Source organism: Lepisosteus platostomus, chromosome 22 (assembly GCF_059453375.1).
Source record: "Lepisosteus platostomus isolate fLepPlt1 chromosome 22, fLepPlt1.hap1, whole genome shotgun sequence".
Lineage (NCBI taxonomy): Eukaryota > Metazoa > Chordata > Actinopteri > Semionotiformes > Lepisosteidae > Lepisosteus > Lepisosteus platostomus.
This window is the reverse complement of record NC_142632.1, coordinates 11,551,672-11,570,251: the sequence shown is the minus strand read 5'-3', so window position 1 is coordinate 11,570,251 and position 18,580 is coordinate 11,551,672. Positions and strand designations below refer to the sequence as shown.

General features: G+C 45.2%; 1 protein-coding gene across 9 annotated transcripts in view; it reads right to left on the bottom strand.

Annotated features, from left to right (window-relative positions):
- Positions 1-559: 559 nt before the first annotated feature.
- nf1a (neurofibromin 1a) overlaps positions 560-18,580 on the bottom strand; it is a 103,035-nt gene continuing 85,014 nt past the window's right edge. For 4 of the 9 annotated variants that reach the window (XM_088615894.1, XM_088615895.1, XM_088615896.1 and 1 more), the window contains 12 exons: positions 16,633-16,759; positions 15,879-16,010; positions 15,180-15,315; positions 14,212-14,369; positions 13,557-13,679; positions 12,964-13,094; positions 12,558-12,658; positions 11,679-11,821; positions 10,791-10,837; positions 10,090-10,306; positions 7,188-7,335; positions 560-5,936 (listed from right to left, as the gene is read on the bottom strand). In XM_088615894.1, coding sequence (XP_088472020.1) covers positions 5,807-5,936; positions 7,188-7,335; positions 10,090-10,306; positions 10,791-10,837; positions 11,679-11,821; positions 12,558-12,658; positions 12,964-13,094; positions 13,557-13,679; positions 14,212-14,369; positions 15,180-15,315; positions 15,879-16,010; positions 16,633-16,759 — 1,593 coding nt within the window. In that variant the 3' untranslated portion in view covers positions 560-5,806. The other 5 variants (XM_088615898.1, XM_088615899.1, XM_088615902.1 and 2 more) reach the window with 2 other exon arrangements.

Genomic DNA, 18,580 nt, shown 5'->3' with positions numbered 1-18,580 from the left:
TAATGACAAAAATATTTGTAATCTAAAATATAGTTTCTTGGATCCATAAACTTCTAACAGCAGGATGTCTTCTTCTTAAACATGATTCCCTTTCCACCAAAACAGGCACTGCACAATTCCAGTCTTTGTGCCTGCATGGTACTACAGTTAAAGGCATCAGCTACACCCAACTAGTCAGCTAGTTTAACCATTAACTAGCCATTTGCACAAAAGGCCTCACAGACTGGGTTTTCCACCTGTCCTGAGGTGTCTTGTATTTAGGCTCTAGCTTCAGTGGGTAATGCACTTGTAAGAAGTTCACAGCAAGAGAGCAAGTTACCTGGCAGGGAAAAAGCATTCAGAGCACAAGCCGGACACAAAAATAAAGCTGGGACAAAAATAATCCCATCAGCTCATCCATACAGAAAAATCTGCCTGGACTGCTTTTAAAAAAAAAAGTTCACTTAATTATAATTTAAAACGTGCGTTTCTTCTTCTTCAGCTATCACGGAGGACTTGTCGGCTCTCTGCCTGGGTCAGGAGCCGTCACCCGAACAGAAGGACACCAGCACAACAGATGTTAACAGGTTGAATTTACATTTTTACTTCCAAAAAAAGTCATACATACAGGGATGGAAATGGAAAGGGAGAGAGGTGGGACGAGCAAAAACTTTGAACAATGATTTCTACAATGGCAGCTACGAGTAACATATCCAAATCTGACAGCAGTTTCTGTAGCGTCTGATGAGTTCCTCTGGCATGTCTTTGCCACACAGAAGTAAAAGGAATGAGGCTATTCATTAAGGTAACATTGCTCATGGCGAAGTCCAAAGGGAACAGTAAAGTTTACCTTACACAGTGCGAGTTTATAATACACAGCAATTTGTAGTCATCTCTATTTTTTTCTCAGTATGTTTATTTTAATGGCATAATGCAATGAAAGTGGAGAGTATCATTACTAACACTAGAATAATTAAATTTGTATGTTATACATGTACAGCAACTAACTGCTTTACAAAAAAGCAAAATAATACAATATATCGTCACATGTATTTACAGTGTAGTAAATATACCTTTGTCAAATTTTACACAAAATATTTACAGAGGTGAAACGTACTGCATTAAAAAAAATAGTGTGGCTAACGCTCAACAGTGACTCCTTGTGGCGAAAATGTGTTTTGCATAACCTCATGGAAGAGGTGCCTAATTTTAGGTCATTACTCCTTGCAAACGACATGTCTGACTGCAGTTAGGAATAGTGCAATTCTACACACTACAAAACAGCCTTCACACAAACCAGGTCATCTGCTCTATGTGCACTCTCAGCTTTTAAAATCTTTTTGAAAATCATTAGGTGCCCTCAGAAAACGGTGGTTGTATTTTTTAAAAGGTCTCGGTTCCGGATGAGCTTTGTTTCGCTGTCCAGTCAGAGGCAGGACCTTCATCTCTGCAATGCAAACCAACAGCCGCCACTCAGTTTGCCATATTCTGGAGTTCCCAGCTAACAAACGTCACGTCTGTGCTTGCTCACCTTTTCAGTATCCAGTTCCCAGTCCATCGCTATTCCCCCTACAGTTGCGTACCATTGTCACACAGGTGCAGCGCATTCATTTGAGGAGGAATTCGCTAAATATTTCTCATTAAAGGGTGAGAAAATGGGAATTCCAAAATGAGTGAAAATATTTTTAAGTTTGTTCCTATTCAATAAACAATTTTTACTAATTCGGTATCATCTATTGAAAACTGAAATAACCCCGTATTGGAGACTAAAGGCTTATAAGCGAGTTGATCCAACTAGTTGTTTTTCCCTTCCCATACAGTTGTGCAGACAGAGCTTCTCCCACCTTCTGCTAAGGCGCGAGATTTCTTTCTGCGCAACGTCTGCATCGCGCTGCGCCAGGTGACACTTGTGACAAGAGAGAGCAAGTTGCCTGGGGAGGGAAAACTGCATTCTGCACCCTGGCACGAAACACAAATAAAGCAGAGATGCACCCAGAATCCTCCCCTCAGCTGAATCAGTTTAGTCTCAGGCCTCTCCTGTACAGCATCTCGGTTACTGGCGGTCCAAAACCTAGAGAGACTGGGGGCGACTCTCTCGGAAACACCCGGTCGAAGTGGCATCGGCAGACAAACGGCAAATAAGGGGTGGGTTCTCAGGAGAAGGCGGCTCCCACAACCAAATTACAGAACCAAAGATGGTCCTTTTCTTCTCAGCCTTATGACACAGGAACGAACGGATTTCTAGCTTGGGAACACCTTGGAAAGGCCTACAAGGAGCAAACAAACTTTTAAAGTACCTTGGCTACATTTGTTAAATCACCTTTACACTGTCCAGACCTATTTTAATATACATACTCCCTCCCCTAGCGACTGCATTAATTATTTTGGTCGGTATTTTGTTAACTATAATATCAAGATAATCAAAAAGCATTCACTATCTGTAAATATATATAATACGAAACTCAGGCTGCCTCTGTCCCTCACTCTCAAATGAACTTTCTCTCTTAAAGTCAGTGATATAGGAGCTTATTCTGTCACTATATTGCAGTTCCTGTACTTTGGTTCCTTTAACAATACAACATTAAGGTCTGTAACACCTTGTCAGAGTGGGTTTGGTACCTTTATGTTACTTTCAAAGCTATTTTTTCCCTTTATTGGCTCTCTTTGAGAGGAAGGGCTGTATTCCAGATAGGTTGTTACTGTCAATTCAAGTATTTAAACATTTGTAAACAAAATATACCCATTTAAGATGACTTTTTCGCTTTCGATGGTATCCATCCATCCTTCCTTGAATTAGCACCTACAGGTTTCGACAGAACAACGGGTCACCATTTGAAACGAGGCGTGTGTGCACCAATTTCATTAGGACTGTGTATTATATATTGTTAGGATGCATAACACAGCACTCGACGACACACACAAAAACAAGAACGGCAGGTTGGAGCTGGTTCATGTGAAGAGGTGCAGAACAAACTCCCTCACAGGACTGGCGTCCTCTTGAAAAAAATGCAGTCACGGCCACTTCAGGCAGCACCTGGGCCCCTCTCCCCTCGAGTGTACAACGCGCGCCAGGCTGTTTCGGCGGCTGTTCGTTCGAAGAGCTGCACTCCGGTTTTGCTAATATTAAAAGCCAAAACGCAGCGTTTGGTCAGTATCATGTCAGTAGCACCACGCTTTTTGTTTAAATCGCACCGAGAATAACTAGAAAGGGTCTGGGGTTTGTAATATGCCTGAAAACAGAGCATTCAGATGTGCTGGCAGCTCTGAATCGATCGCAGCATTTACAACTGCACTGAAACAGGCCCTGGCAGCCAAACCAAGCAAGGCTAGCAATCAGGAGCTTTTATTTTTAAAACAAAAGCACACATTCTGCTCTTAAAACATCAATGGGGGCAAGTCTGTCCTAATTCAGAGCGCAAAAACACTCAAAACCTCATTTTGCTATCCGAGATTGCGACTAGACTGTGTGCACAAAAAGCACAAGGTAGTTCAAGAGGGTGCATCCAGCTCAACGCTCTTTGCAAGTGGGTGTTCATTTTAGGATTAGCAGCGAAGAGTACGTCACCGCTTGAGGTCGGTGTGGAGCGCACAAGGCCCCTCTCTCTCGTCTCTCGTGCTGTACACCAAGAGAGGAGGCTGGAGGGGCCAGGGAGGAGGGCCCCCCCCAAAAGCTCATCGTCTAATCAACTGGCAGAAGCGAGGGAGTCGCAAAGGAAAGGGCAGCCGAGACCCTGGCCCCTCCCAGAGGCACTTGGGAGCCAGCGTGGCTCTCTGGCAGCGGGAAAGCCCGCGACTGCCCACCAGGTGGCGCCGTTCTGGAACTGCACGCGCGGCATTTCTGTCAATTCTAACGGGAGCACCAAGTCTGCCGTTTTAATGCGCTTGGCTGACAACGCCAGTCGGAGAAGGCGCGGGGGGAAGCTGTCAGTTTTTCCTGGTGTTATCCCTGGTACAAAGGCCACCAGCATGCCAAGGGTACCCACCAAAATAGTTTAGTTCTGCACTTTCACACGACAGACCACACCTAGAAGGGAAATAGCTTAATCTACTGTAAGACAGTCAGTTCTCCGCTGTTTTAATGCTTCAGGAAAGCTCTTGGCATCACACAGTGCCTAAACTAAACAGCATCTTCTACTGCGCGTCACAATGTTCAGAAACACTCCCGCTGCTATTTCAGACAGCTCTCTCCTACAGCTACTGTGGCCATTAGAATGGTCAATCAACATACCTGCAAGCTAATCAATACTATATATCGTATTTACTTATATATTTGTAAATTCTATATTACGGTTTTGGCAAATTTGTTTTGCATATAACAACTGTATCCACTGTCATCTTCTGGACTGTAAACAAATCAAACTGTCATTTTTTTCATCAATAAAATAAAGGAGCTTTTCTATTTACAAGTTTGCGTGTACTTCTAGTGTCTCGCAGTCAGTTTGTTTATGAATTAAAGTTAAAAAAGTTCTTTATAATGGATATTTTGCTATACAGGGCAAACACTACCAGGCAGCGGGGTACTGATGATTGATTGTATATTGTCGTATGATCCTGTTTACAATGCTTTTCTTTACCGTATGTACAGTCTAAAATTAGTACCTGTTTTTACTTTCCAAAGCAAGGCTTCGCTTATTTTACAAACTATAAACATCTGAAAACCCTGACGAAGGCACACAATGGATTGAACAACATCCCAAAATGTGTGTGTGTGTGTGGGAGAGAGAGGGCTTTTTCCCCCTCCCACTTTGTCTTAAATACGTTTTGGATTTCACTACTGCGGATGAAATCGAGTTCCCGAGCTGGGCGATCCGTGGTCCGGTCTGATCTGATCTCCACATCCGCTGGGTTCACTGGGTTTCCTGGTCCGGGTGCCGATGTTCTGGCGGCGGATTCCCTCCCCGGGGGCACAGCGGGGAAGCGGTGTGCGTTTCTGCAAGAAGACCGGGCCAGTGGAGGTGGCGGACGGATTTCCTTCGACCGACTACGGGTCTTCAGTCAGACGACACCGTCGCCCCGCGCGGAGCCCACGAGCAGCGCGCGAACATCCGTACGGAGCTCCTCGCCGCAGATGGATCCTTACAGCTGGAGGTCAAAAGAGCCGTGCTTGACGATTCTCGCCTCCCCACGGTTTCTAAGACAATCCGAATGAGTACCCAGCTCGCTGACTTTCCGGCCCAAATAAACAAGTCCTTCGGGCTGGCTGGCCGGCCTTTCACACTCCTAACTCGACGACAAGGAAAATTCCACTCAAGGAAACGTGCAAGAGGCCCTGGCTAGCAGATTCCTTCAACCCACGATAAAAAGCCACGTTCTGTGGATTAAAGAAAAGTGTGCAAATAATAGTCTTTTTTTTTTAATCTACTACTATAAAAAAGGCAAAAAAAAATCGAAGCAAGAAGTTTGAACTATAGCAAATGGCTTCCGTTTTCTGACGACTGCTGCAGTGTTGAGAGTTTCAGTGCTTTCTTCCAGCTAAAATATTCCTTAAAAAAAGTCTAATATATATTTTATTATGTAAATTAATACATCCTCAAAAACAACAACAAAAACAAAAAAAAAAAAATTAAAAAGGTCTTCCGTAATGCTTCAGAAACACTGGCTGGCTTTTTTTGAAACAAAAAACAAAAAAAATTAAAAACAGAGGCTTTCAAATTCAGGCAGTTCTTCAATGTTGATCGTCAGGCAAACTGGCTGACTTGACGGGTTAAAGGTTAAAAAAAAAGGAAAAAGTGCAGCATCATGACTGGCGAGGTTGGCTGGGATATCCCCCCTCCTCCTCCTCCTCCTCCTCCCCCGGGGGACAGACTTCCTTCTTCACACGATCTTCTTAATACTGGGCCGTTTGAAGCTGCCGGCGCTCCTCTGCTTCTGCACCTGGCTGGCCGAGCCGTGCCGCGTGCGGCCGCTGTTGGCGTGGCCCGTGGTGGGGGACAGCTCCACGTTCTCTTTGTCGATCCCTGTCAGCGGGAGGGGAGAAGACGGGGGGGGGGGGGGGAGAGACACACCCGTGAGAGAGCAGCTCTTTCAAACCGTGAAAGCAAGCAGCAGGACGGCTGAGGCTTCAAACCCCAGAGCTCCGCCACCACCCCTCGTCACCCTTTTCCTGGTTTTTCTTTGCCAGTGCGCTTTTAGATTTTCAGTTCTCAACCTGGGGCCGGGGGAACACTATCTGTTAGCTTGCATTCCAGGGGAGCTTTACAACTCCAGTGCTAAGCACTGTCTTAATAGATCTAATACATCTGCCTGCTTGTTTAGACCTTTATTTAACTTTTTTATCTCACTCCTGAGTGTCAAACAATTCAGGGGTACTATTTCCAACAACAGCAGCAGCATACAGATTTTTACACAAACACCTCAACCCATTTGCCACTATTTCTGACTAAATAGCTGTTACTAGTTGATCGACTGATGTTCAACAGACAGGTAGGAGTGGCACTATGAGACACGCTCACAGCTGGACTGATGGTCATGCCCACATGGGAGTGACATAAGTAGCCATGCCCACATGGGGGTGTGGTATGGAAAGACACCCACAGCAGGAGTGACATGCTAAGACACGCCCACACACCAATTTATAGATGGGTATTATTAGGAGCCCATGATTGGTAAAGGCCAATGGGAAATTTGGCCAGGACTCGAGGGTCTCGAGTCAGGCCTTCTTAATTAAGATTAAGATTTTAATTTGCATTTGTCTACAAGCTAATTATGATTAAAACATAAAAAATGCAATTTGCCCTTTTATAAAATACTTGGTTCAATTAAGCACGTAAGTTAAAAAATGAAGTGACAGAGGGACAGCCCTCAGGGAGAGAAAATCATCCCTGGACTAAAGTTGATCCTTGATTAAATATTTGTCTTTTATTCTGCAAAGAGTCCTGGCAAGAAGAATGGCCCTCTCTTGATACAATACACCAAATCCTCAATAGGCGGCACTGTACACACATCTAAAGCACTTCAGCACTCTTCAGCAACTGACAGTGAAAGAGTCCCACATCTGACCTAACATTCGATTGTCCTGTCAATCTAAGACAATCTAAGACTTCTTAGGAAAGTGAAATCAATTACAAAATACAGTACTGGTAGGGGAGGAAATTGTGCAGTTTTATGAAAATGAGCCCCTTCATTGAACAGAGCTGTCACAGAACTACCACAGCGTTACAATATTTCCTTTGTAAAAAAAAAAAGCTATGTTCATATAATGCTATCACCTGTTATCACACCGTAATAACCTTGCACAGTCAACCGAAAAGTTTCTGTGACACATTTTTACACCTCTCTCAAAAAGTGGATTCTTTTCCTCTAGCATGCAAAGCAGGCAGCAGGCCGTCATTTCTGCAGAACAAAGTGAAGTTGTCTCTGCCAGGAAAGAGAAAAAGGTCATTTAAAATGTGCAGCCCACTGCTGGTAGGCTGCAGGGAAACAGTAAAATCTTGTTGTTTCTGATTTACTTATTTGTACGTATTTGTTGTGTACCGAGGAGCTGCCTGAGACCAGCACTGTGCATCAGAGGCAAAAGGAGTCAGATTCCTCCTGCTGAGATCAGAGTACAATATGGCCTCACAGAACAATTTCAGAGGGCCGCAGCCACACAAACACAATTTGTGTTACTGGCCAGGTGGAGACATTTCTGCCCCCCCCTCCTCCAAAAACGGAGACTATCAGAGATCGGCTTCCTGGTTCTCCTGGGGCTTCTGGCCCCATCGGCCCCGAGCACGTGCCCAGGGCAGGAAACGAGCCGCGCGGGGGGGGGGGGCGCGGAGAGGTCAAGAGTACCTGGGGCAGGCGAGGAGCTGCATGAAAACGGCAGACTTAGAGCACGGCAGAGACGCTTCGCGGAGAGAGCGCGGGTGAGAGATGGGAGCGAGCAATGGCGAGACCAGAAAAGAGGGTGACAAAACAAAAAGCAACATGATTAAACGCAGAATGGCACATCAACACGAACAGAAAAAAATAAGAAAACGACTCAAAAACAATGCCTCGCTGAAGCTGAAACAGCCATCGAACCCACACTGATTATTATTATATCAACCTGGACCACCTCGTCCCAGAACTGTGCTACATCGTGTAAAGCAGTTGCAGGGAACATTAAACAGGATGTAACACTGATTCTTAAAACATCATCCACAATGTAAGATACTGAACTCCAATACTACATCGATATTTCTCCAGTTCTTACACAGATGTCTCTTTATTCAGCCTTTTCACACTTATAGCTGTTCAATACTATTTCTAGTGTTAAATGAGGGAAGGGAATCAGCTCGGACTTGAAACCCAATAATTATTTAACTGTGTTTTCTATATTACCTGTCACTATTCTCTAGTGTTCTTACAGGTGTTGTCTAGGCTGATACACTAAGATTTGTGAAACAGTGGTCACTTAGAAAAAGTGTTTGTTACACTGCTTTAAAATACACTTAATATTCAATTTTCAAAATGCATCAGTTTGCATTTCTTGCTTTCTTTATAGCAATTATTTGGCTACTTTGATTTCCAGCCCTACAGCATTAACGGAGAACAGCACAAAGCTTCCCAAATCTTTGTTACTTGTGAATACTTCAGTGCTATTCTAAAATAACTTAAAATTCTGTAACATTTAGACTGAACTAGATTCAACAAAGGAACTTTACAGGACAGAATTGTAAGCCTAAAGCTACTAAGTCACACATGAATAAAACAACTTAAAAGTTACCACTCTTCACAAACTATAGGCTTGGACATTATTTGCCCAGTACAGCCCTATAGTTTTCACTTGTACCAGGCATATTCTGGGGCAGCACTTCAGAGGACCTCAACTGGGGCAAAGTTGGGGATCGTCTATAAACTACACAGCAGAAAGAACAGCACCATCGCCCAGGGCGGACAGCAGACAGGCAGATTAAAACAAAAGCAGACAAGACAAAATAAACACGCAAATAAATAAAAAAACATGGAAAAGGACATTTTATGGCAAAACAGATTTCTAGACATGTGTGATACAATATTTTCTTCCCCTATGTGGGAACTGACGGTGTTGAATCTGAAATTGCAAGCAAATTGGACATGTTGCAGTGCAAGAAACCTGTAATTAACATAGAGGATATTTTGACCTCCTTTTGAAAAATAAGCAGCATTTTATTACTGATACAAAAGTGATGCCAACATTGCATCTGCTCTGTAGAAGCAATACAATCCACAAATATAACTTATTAAACTTACTAACCAAAACAGGAACACTAAAGGATCCAATACCAGCATTTAGGATGTTATAGCACAGGTTATGTGCAAGAACACTTTTAAGCACAATCAACAAATTAATCAGGTTTTGATAGAGCATATTATATACATTAAATGTTTTTGACTAAAGAAATAAAACAGAAATACCAAAGCAGATATTTAGTAGAAATATGCTAACAAAGCAGGTTTTAAAAATACTGGTCCTTGAGTGGAAAATGAGAAGATGCAGAAAGGCAGGCATTCTTGAATACATTTTTAAGTACAACTCACCTTCCAGTCCACATTAAAAAGCACAGTATGCAAATTAAAATGATGATAAAAGTCCTGCATTTATCATTCAAAACTTAAATATATCAGGACCACGCATATAACCTAGATGACAAATTCTTTCAGACTTTGAAAGAGGTTGACCAAAACAAATTAAAATATTGCAAGACTTGTCAGTACCATCAGAAACACCAGTTTTAGAAGCGCCATTTCTAATGAGAAACAAGCACATGTTTCAGTCTGCATACTGCAGCACAGCAACTGGTTGTGAATTTCTCAGGAGTGGCTTGTTTTAGTTAACATAAAGGCTTTCATTGACTGCATCTGACACACTGAACCAACCTGTCAGTTCTTATTTTGCCCCATCTATTGTGCACATGCTGTCGTGAATTTTCCCAGACCATTGTTCTGCTTTCCTATTTCCCACCTTTCCTATGATGTTCTCTGTGCTTTGACAAGCCCTTGCCATGGTTCTGTTGGGCTTCACCACACTACAATGTGTTTCTGCCATGGCACACCACAGCGCCCTTCCAAGAGCAAAGTGTGAATGCCTGTGCGCGTGTGTACAATCTCTGTCTGGAGTACCTCTGCTGCGTGTGTCTGTGCATGCACGTGCACGCGTGTGCTGACCTGGGGAATGCTGGGAGGTGGCGAGCGAGGTCATGGAGTTGGAGAGGTTGAGGTTGGCGGTAATGCTGAGCTGGCTCTGCACCGGCGGAGGGTACGGAGACGTGGGCGTCCGCAGAGACTCCTCGCTCGTCTCCTCGTCGATACCCGGCAGGTAGGTGTCGATCAAGGCATCCAGGAACTTCACGATCAGCTCGGCATAGTCTGGGATCTGGGTTTGCTGGGTGTGGCACAGAGAGACAAGGGGGGGCAGCTTAATCCTCTGTTAATGACAGGAAGAAGCAAAACATCTCAAATGGATGATGAGCATTAGAAACACTTTTCAGGACTGAAGGTAGCAAACCACTTTGATTCTAACAAAAGTAAGATGGTGATCATTTGCAATACAACATCATACCTATCTGCAGGAAAACAGAGGATTCTAAACTATTTAGAACCCTAACAGACAGATTGGACTCTGTCCCGAGAAGCTTTGTAAGCAAACAGATCCTCTCCTGGGTGGACTGCAGCAGAGTTTTGAACTGGTCGCCCGACTCGTGCGGCTCTCACACATAATTCACTGTATCCCGCATATCAACAACAGGGCTACAAGGCAGCACGGTGTTGATGGCAGGGGTTTCGATAAATCGTGCTCTCCGCACAGCTGAATTTCTTTAGTGCTGCCAACGAAGATGAAAGGCAGGCACGAGGGTGAACAATCATACCTTTGAGAAGGGTCCGGCGAACCTCCACAAGCCATTGAAACCAAAGCCTGACAGGAGAGAGGAAGAGATGCGTTGGGCAACAGGACTCGGCAGTGCACAAAGGCCCGAGCACAGAGCTCGGCTCATGACTCATTCGTACATGGCCAGCCAGACACTTGAGTACATGCACGCCCTTCTCTTCCTGATTCAGAGACTATTTATGCCACCGGGGTATTAATATCTCTCGTGAAGAATGAAGTGATTTGACTGCAAGGCGGCAATGCTAGCATCACTACTCCTAATGATCTCAAGTGTTCCCAACCTCCTAGCCCTTTTTGCATTTTAGGTTAAGAAAAATGTCAATATTTTGCAAGTACAGTGCTATGGTGCTTAACTGACAGCTATCTGACTTCATGTATTAATGATTCTACTGTATCATGACACTAGAAGAAGCTCACGTATGCACACTGATAATGCATCTCACTCCGTCACACTCTGTTAAACCTGCTCAGCGGTAAACAGGACAAAAAGATGCTTCATTTGCCCACAATGTAATTCTTTTTTTATGACCCTTGTGATGCTCATCAGCGCCGCCGATCTTTGAGCACAGCATGTAATCTCACCTGGAGTGTCTTTACGTAAAGAAAGACCATTTGAACTGTGTGAGACCCAGGTGTCCCATAAACTAGGCTCCTAATGTTGAGTTCACAAAACGTACTTGCCAAACATACTAACTGAAACAAGAGCTCTAAGGAATCCAAGAGCAACACTGAGGATCTCACAGTAACAGGGTGCAAGAACAATTTTTAGCAGGATCAGAAAATGAATCTGGTTCCGCAATAAGAGGTAAAATGAATGTGAAAATGTCTGTGTGAAAGAGGCCACATGCCGCACTGAAAGGATTATTACTCTGCAGATAGGAGGGCTGGTACTGAGGGGGTGACTCTTCATGGTACACCACACTCTGCACAATGCCATGGATGGGGTTCAGTAGGTTGGGGTCCTGGCACAGTGATAAGAGGGTATTTATCTTCGAGTCCAGTAAGTTGTGGCTGAAATAAGGAAAAGATGAAGAAGGAATGTAACTATCTGACCTGAACACATGGATGATAACCATTAAAATTACTGGATTCATGCTTTTTCCCCACCCAATGTCATAGTCTGGTTTTAATATATTTTCGCTGTTTCCATGTAATTTAGCATGTAATTTAAAACTCCGCCAGGTTCTCACCATACTCCAGTTACAACCCTCACCTCTCGTCTCAAAAGGCAAGGCCCTTTTGTTTGTCCCGATCCCCACGTGCCCAGCTGGGGCTCTCAGGGGTCCCAGAAGGCCAGGAGCTGGGACCAGGATGAGGAGAGGGCTGCTTGCCCCACCAAAACAAAATTTCAAAGTACAGCCCCAGATGAAATACTTACTCCCCAGTGCAATGGAGGGGAGAAAACGTACAACCAACAGAATATCGCCGAAGCATCTCAATCTGTTCAATAAAAAAGCTGTACTATTTTGAAACATTCAAAGTTATATTTATTTTGAGGCAGGGGATTTTTTTTTCTGAACATAAGAGCATCTGTCACAGCCAGTGGAGACTGAAATGTGCACGTAGGCTCATGCTTCACTGTGGGCAGAGCTGTAGCTCTGTAACACAGGACCCTAATCTCTAACACAATCAAACAGCTTTGCTCAACCACCAGTGCTCAGTGTGCAGTGCAGACAGAAACCGCAGGCACGGTGGCGCAAAGTAGCAGAAATCACTTTCCCAAGGCGCGAAAGCTGGGAGGACTTACACAACTGGAAAGACCTTTGGGAAGACAACGCTAGCTTCAGCTAAATACTCGTACAGGATCCTCTGGTCAAACTCGTCTGTTGTGTATTTCACCAGTGTGGCCTAGAAGAGGAAAGAAAGGAAGTGTTCAGAAAAGATCAGGTCTTCAGGCCCAGGCCTTCTGCTTATCCTTAGATTCAGTCTGTGTCCTGCAGGGATCGCCTGAATTCTTAACCGCCCGCCACAAGACAAGCCTGTACAAACGCAGATGAGCGCGTCGTGACCTTCCCGGGTTTTTCAGGGTCGGAAAGCAGAGGGATCAGGGAACAGAGGAAGGGAAGAAGTGAAAAACTGTGAGGAAAGGAAAGAGGCCTAACAGAGGGACAGGAGAGATCCACAGAGGAACAATAAAGAGACGACATGCTTACTAGGACAGTGAGGAGCAGGGCCTGGATTTTGGGGTCAGTGAGGACCTCCTCGTCCAGCAGCACGTTGGACTCCGACACCGAGACCTTCCGCAGGTGTGGGTGCTGCTGGGAGTTGGCTATTCTTTGGGTCTCTGCCGCAGGAGAGAGGAAAAAAACCCAGCGTAAGCAAGGTAGAAGAGACGCATCTAATCCTGCTCAATTTTCAGAGGGTTTCAGGGACATTTTGCTGCGGATTAATGCAGTGGGAATATAGTCATCTCCTTTTGCTGAATCAGCGCATTTTGTAACAGCAGCTTGTCCTTTTTAGCTGCATGAATTCCAAGAACCGCATGATCAAGTAAAAACAGTATATGTGCTGCATTGCAAATAAAAAATATGTATGCTATTTAACCATGCAAGAAAAATGTAATAATCGTTTTGCGGGGGGTTCCATCAAGGCGATCTGCACAAAAAAACGTCTTCAACCCCAGCAAGACACTCAGTCAGCAGCTCAGTCCACTGAGTCGAATCAATAAGCTACAATTGGCAAAACACCAAACGCAGTGGGCTGACTTGGCCTGCTTTCATTCACAAATTCTCATGAAGCTGCTCACCTATTTCATAATCGTTTTCTGCTACTCTCCTCATCTTGGGAGGCGTGGTGGTGCCAGATTCAATCTCTGGTCTCTTTGGTGCTTTAGTGTCCGATATCAAGTGGTCGAAGCTCTTCCGCGTCCCTGGTGGACAGAAAATGGGGTTAGCGAACGTACAGAACTGCCCATCGAAACCCAACCAGTCCCCACAGGTAGCAATTCCTACCACGGTCAGCAGGGGATTTCTTAAGTACCTTTCTTTACTGCCTTCTTACTGTTGTTTAACTGCAACTCCTTCCATCTAATATATATATCTGCAACACCCCCAACCCCAGTAGAAAGCATTTCCTTTTAAAATGTGGGGCTCTGCATTTTCTTATTTCCAACTATCTTAATTTTCTATCACGTTGTTAGAAATAACTATCAAACCAGAATGCTTCTGGCAGGTAGGGTGTGGCATAGCCTGTCACCAGGGCTGCTGTCAACACGTAAGGCTGGCGCCTGTGGGAGTCTCAAACACTTCTGCCACTTATTCAACGCGTGGGGAAGCAAAAACTAATAAGCAGGGAGACGTCTGGACATTCAGGAAGCTCAGACTTTGCAGGAAACGCCGGGGTGACAGCTGAGGAAGAGGAAGAGAGGGGGCAGGACACAGGGAGCCCGCTGGGTCACTCACCCAGCAGCTTCTTGGTGTTGGCCTGTGAGGGCTGACCCATGTCCAGGCTCATGGACTTGCGCGTGCGGGGGCTGATCTGCCCCACAGTGGGGTAGTTGGCAGCCAGATACCGCTCTGAGACTTTGGGGGAAGCCCAGGGCTGGCTCTCTCGCAGCGTCCTGAAAAGCCCAGAGAGAGAGTCAGAGGCGTGCTCTTGGCACTCACTGCAGCTTGCAAGCGAATGAGTTTCTCTTTTCTAGTTCCGCTAAGATATCAGGTGTGAGGCTACAGCTAATTTGCACCCAGTCATGTAGAGAATGTCTTGCTTCATTGCCAGCATGCTGAGATTTTTAAAATAGAGCCCTGTGGTCGGCGCGAGGTACAAGTGAGAAGCTCGTCTGCCATAAGCCCTGCTGGAACATCACAGTCGAGCAGGTTACCCAGCATTCCTCAGCCCACACTGCACTGCACAGCGAGCCCTGGGCAGCGGCCTTCTCTCTCTCGACAGGAAATTGAGCCCGGCAACTCAAGCAGAGGGGCTCGTGCACGTCGCCCAGCTGTGCGATGGACGTAACTGAGCGGACACCCGCGTTCCGAGGACGGCAACGCTGGCGTTCATTCTTGTGCAGTGATGAAACACACTGACCGCACAGCCAAAGAAAGAAAAAATGAACCAGCATGAAAGCACAGCAGCAAACAATTACTAAGAGGCTAAAAAAAGATTCAGAGAGATGATGAAATAAGAGCTTTGTTCTTTTTTTAGTTCCATGCTGTCACAGGGCACCATGGCTGTTTTTCACTTCAGGGGCTCCAGCAACCGAACGGCTGAATCCCGAAGGGCAGGACATGCACGCATGTTGATATTCGTTACCGAGTTATACTTGTTTATTACAAACACCAGGGTACGAGAGATACAGGGACTGTAGCTCTCCGGCAAGTTCGCCATCTTGCTACCCGGAACCCGACAGAAGAGAAAAGGAGATGCTGACCTGCAGCTGGGGTCGCTGTGATGCAAGGGGTAGGTGTCCATGGGAACGTTCTCCATGGTAACGTCAGACAACAACAGGGACTTCCTGTGCTTGAGACTGCAGCGGCTGCGCACTTCCTCCGAGACGGTCAAGAGTGCTGCGCACAAGGAGCGGGAAGAGTCTCGTTACAACAGCAAAACACAGCGCCACCCCCACTGACCTCTGTATCCAACACGAGAGTATTTCTAACCCACAGCATTCTGTCCTGTTTTTAACACAGTATTTAATCACTGCACTAGCCATAGCAACCCCATATCGTTACAATCAGCCCCGGAGTCAGGGAATATTAACGCAGGTACAGTACAAAGCACCCTCCTGTGCCAAATGAGGTATCATACGGGGCTGCAAGCCTAACCTTGAAATGACTCGGGACTGACAACTTGCACTGGCAGTCATGTGAGCAGAGAACTTCTCTCTCGTCAATTGTCCTCCTCTCCCGTCGACGATTTAGAATCCGTCCTCAGAACGAACAGTGGAACACGGACCGGAGGACACAAGTGCGAACTATGTGGCAGTGCATTTAAAACCGAGAACAGCAGACAGTTCTTAACCCAGAGGGCTGCAGGCGCATGGCACAAGCTATCCCGGCCACGCTAAGTGCTAAGTGCCAGTCGAGCGAGACGGCCCGCATGCCGCCCTCCTCCTCCTCGGCGCGCTCACCTGCCAGGTAGGCCACGCTCTGGGTGTTGACCTCGAACTTGTCGCAGTTGAGGTGCTTGCCCACCAGGGCCAGGAGGGTGTGGAGGATGCGCACTGTCCGCGCCACCGTGGTGGGGGAGGGGTGCCGGTACCCTGCGGAGGAAAGAGGAGGAGGGTCCAGACTCACACGGGAGGTAACCAACAGCACTAAACTACACTGTTCCTGCGAGGACCCCACTGACCGACTGGAGCGGCTAACAGGTCTTTCAGAAGAGCCTTTGAAAAAAAAAAAACTGACATTCACATCCTGAGAGGATTAAACTTTCTGGAAATGAAACATCTGGAGACTGACAGATGTGGAGAGAGAACAACTGACAGATGTGGACAGGCAGGCAGATGCACAAAAATAGAGAGATAATAATAACAATAATAACCCTTATACTGATATAGCGCTTTTCTGGACACTCCGCTCAAAGTGCTTTACAGGGGGACTCCCTTCCTCCACCACCTGGATGATGCAACGGCAGCTAAAGTGAGCCAGTCTGCTCCCCACACACCAGCTCTCAGTGAGGAGGAGAGCACAATGGTGAAGCTACTTCATGAACTGGGACAATTTGGAGGCCATGATTGGTAAAGGCCAGGGGGACATTTGGTCACGACACCAGGGCGAACACCCCTAGTCTTTTGACGAGAACCACCCTGGGATTTTTAGACAAGACAAGGATCAGACCAGTACACCGCTCAGACAGCGGAAGAAAGCGATCTTCTCACCCACCTTTCAGCAGATGTCCAACTAGCGCAAAGTTGAAGTTGGAATTAAAGTTGAGGCCGACAAAATGATCCATCTGTTTGCAGTGCCATTCCAAAGGTTTCCTGATCTCCATGAACACCTCCTCAGGACTCTGGGGATAGAGAGGGAGTCAAGGGTGGTCAGAACTAGAAAACAGTGTGCACTATCCCGTACAACTGCTTAAAAATAAAAATCATTAATCAAATATTTTAGTTCCCTCATTTAATTTTCAGATTGCAGATTGAGTTTGCTCAGTCCTTTAATATCGAGTATAATCTGGGTAAGATGTAAGGGAAGGGATCTTAGGCGTTTATACCATTCCAAAAGAAACAGGGAACCTCAGTGCTTGAATGCTTTTAAAACTTGTCTAACCAAGATGGTGTTTTCTAAGTCTATGATTTTTAGTTTTGCTTTTTATATGTTTTTATGTCTACTTTTCACCTGTTAAAAGATGTATACATCTTTGAGGTGTTTTTATCATGAGCGGGGCTTTATAAACTAAGAAGATGACTACATGTGACAGATATAGTCAGATATGCGTGGTGCTCATGACACAACTTCCACTCTGGCTAGCATGGTCTGTACAAGAGGGCGTCCCAGTCTGCAAGAGACGCTGGGCCTGAAAAACTGCTCGGTGCTGTGCGTTTTCACACCTTTCCAGGGCCTGCCACCAGACAGGATGAATCACCGCTCTATTGCAATAGCTCGTATACAGTCTGCAATTCTAGGGTTCCTTTACTGACATCTTTGATACAAAGTAGTGCAACTCACTCTCCTGTCTTACTGAGCTTAAGAGAACAACTGCAGATAACGTCTTCTGCTACACCATTCTACTGTATTAACACTTTGCATACAAGGTGCTGCTTTATAATGTTTTTGTTAATATTTTACAGGTTTAATAATATCTTACAAGTACTAAAAGTAAGTTGTTAAAAAGTAAAGAGAAATTAGAAAAGATCACCACATCATAACCTATTGAAAATGCAAACATTTTAATCCATTAACCCATATTTATTAACCATTGTAGAATATTTTCTAAATAGCACAAAGTGGTAAAGATTACAGAATTATTGTGGTATAACTGATTAACAATGGTCTTTCTTACACGGAATGTTATCACAGCAAAAGCCAAAATACAACGTCCCCATTATAAGTGCTGCTGAAGTGTGGGTTTCTCATGTAGGAAGTGGGGGCAATTCTGCAACTTCACAACTGTGTCCTACGCAGAAAATGCAAACAAATCTCCCATTCTGAAACTGTCTGCTCTAATTATCTTGCTCTTGAAAAGTGGTGCTGTTTCCACATGGGCACCAGTCCTCTTGGGGATTGAGTCAGGGTGGAAGGGAGATAGACCGTCTGTCTCCAGTTGTCATTTTTCTGTCCTCCAGTGTAAACCCGGTTCCAGATGGAAGCATGTGAACAGCACAGGCTGCAAGGTTTTAATCAGTCCCCATGTTTCCTCCCTGGCCAAGAGCTTCCTCATTTGAAAACACTCGTCTGAAGCCACCCTGGTGCACTCAGATCAGATCCCCCCCTGTGGTTCTGACAACCAGCCGCCAGCACAAAAAAAAAAAAAGATACACAAGAATACATAAAGAAAACCATTAAAAGAACTGAAATTAACACATTCCCACCCTGTGAGCATTAAACTGTCTGGAAAATAAACTGCAGCCGAGATGGGGAATTCGATGCAAGCAAAACCTTTTCATTCTTAGAAGTGGATTTCTTATTTTCATTCTTAATTTTTCCTGTCGCTTGCAGCGTGTCCAACAAGGTGTAACAAGTGTAAGATTTCTCAGTATAGACAACATTCATGTGCATTCTATTTGCTGTAAAATGACACCACCCTACAAACAGCGATTGTGCTGCAGCCATAAAAAAAACAAAACAACACAAAATGGTTCTTTTTCAAAGGCCAGAGCATAGCATTCCG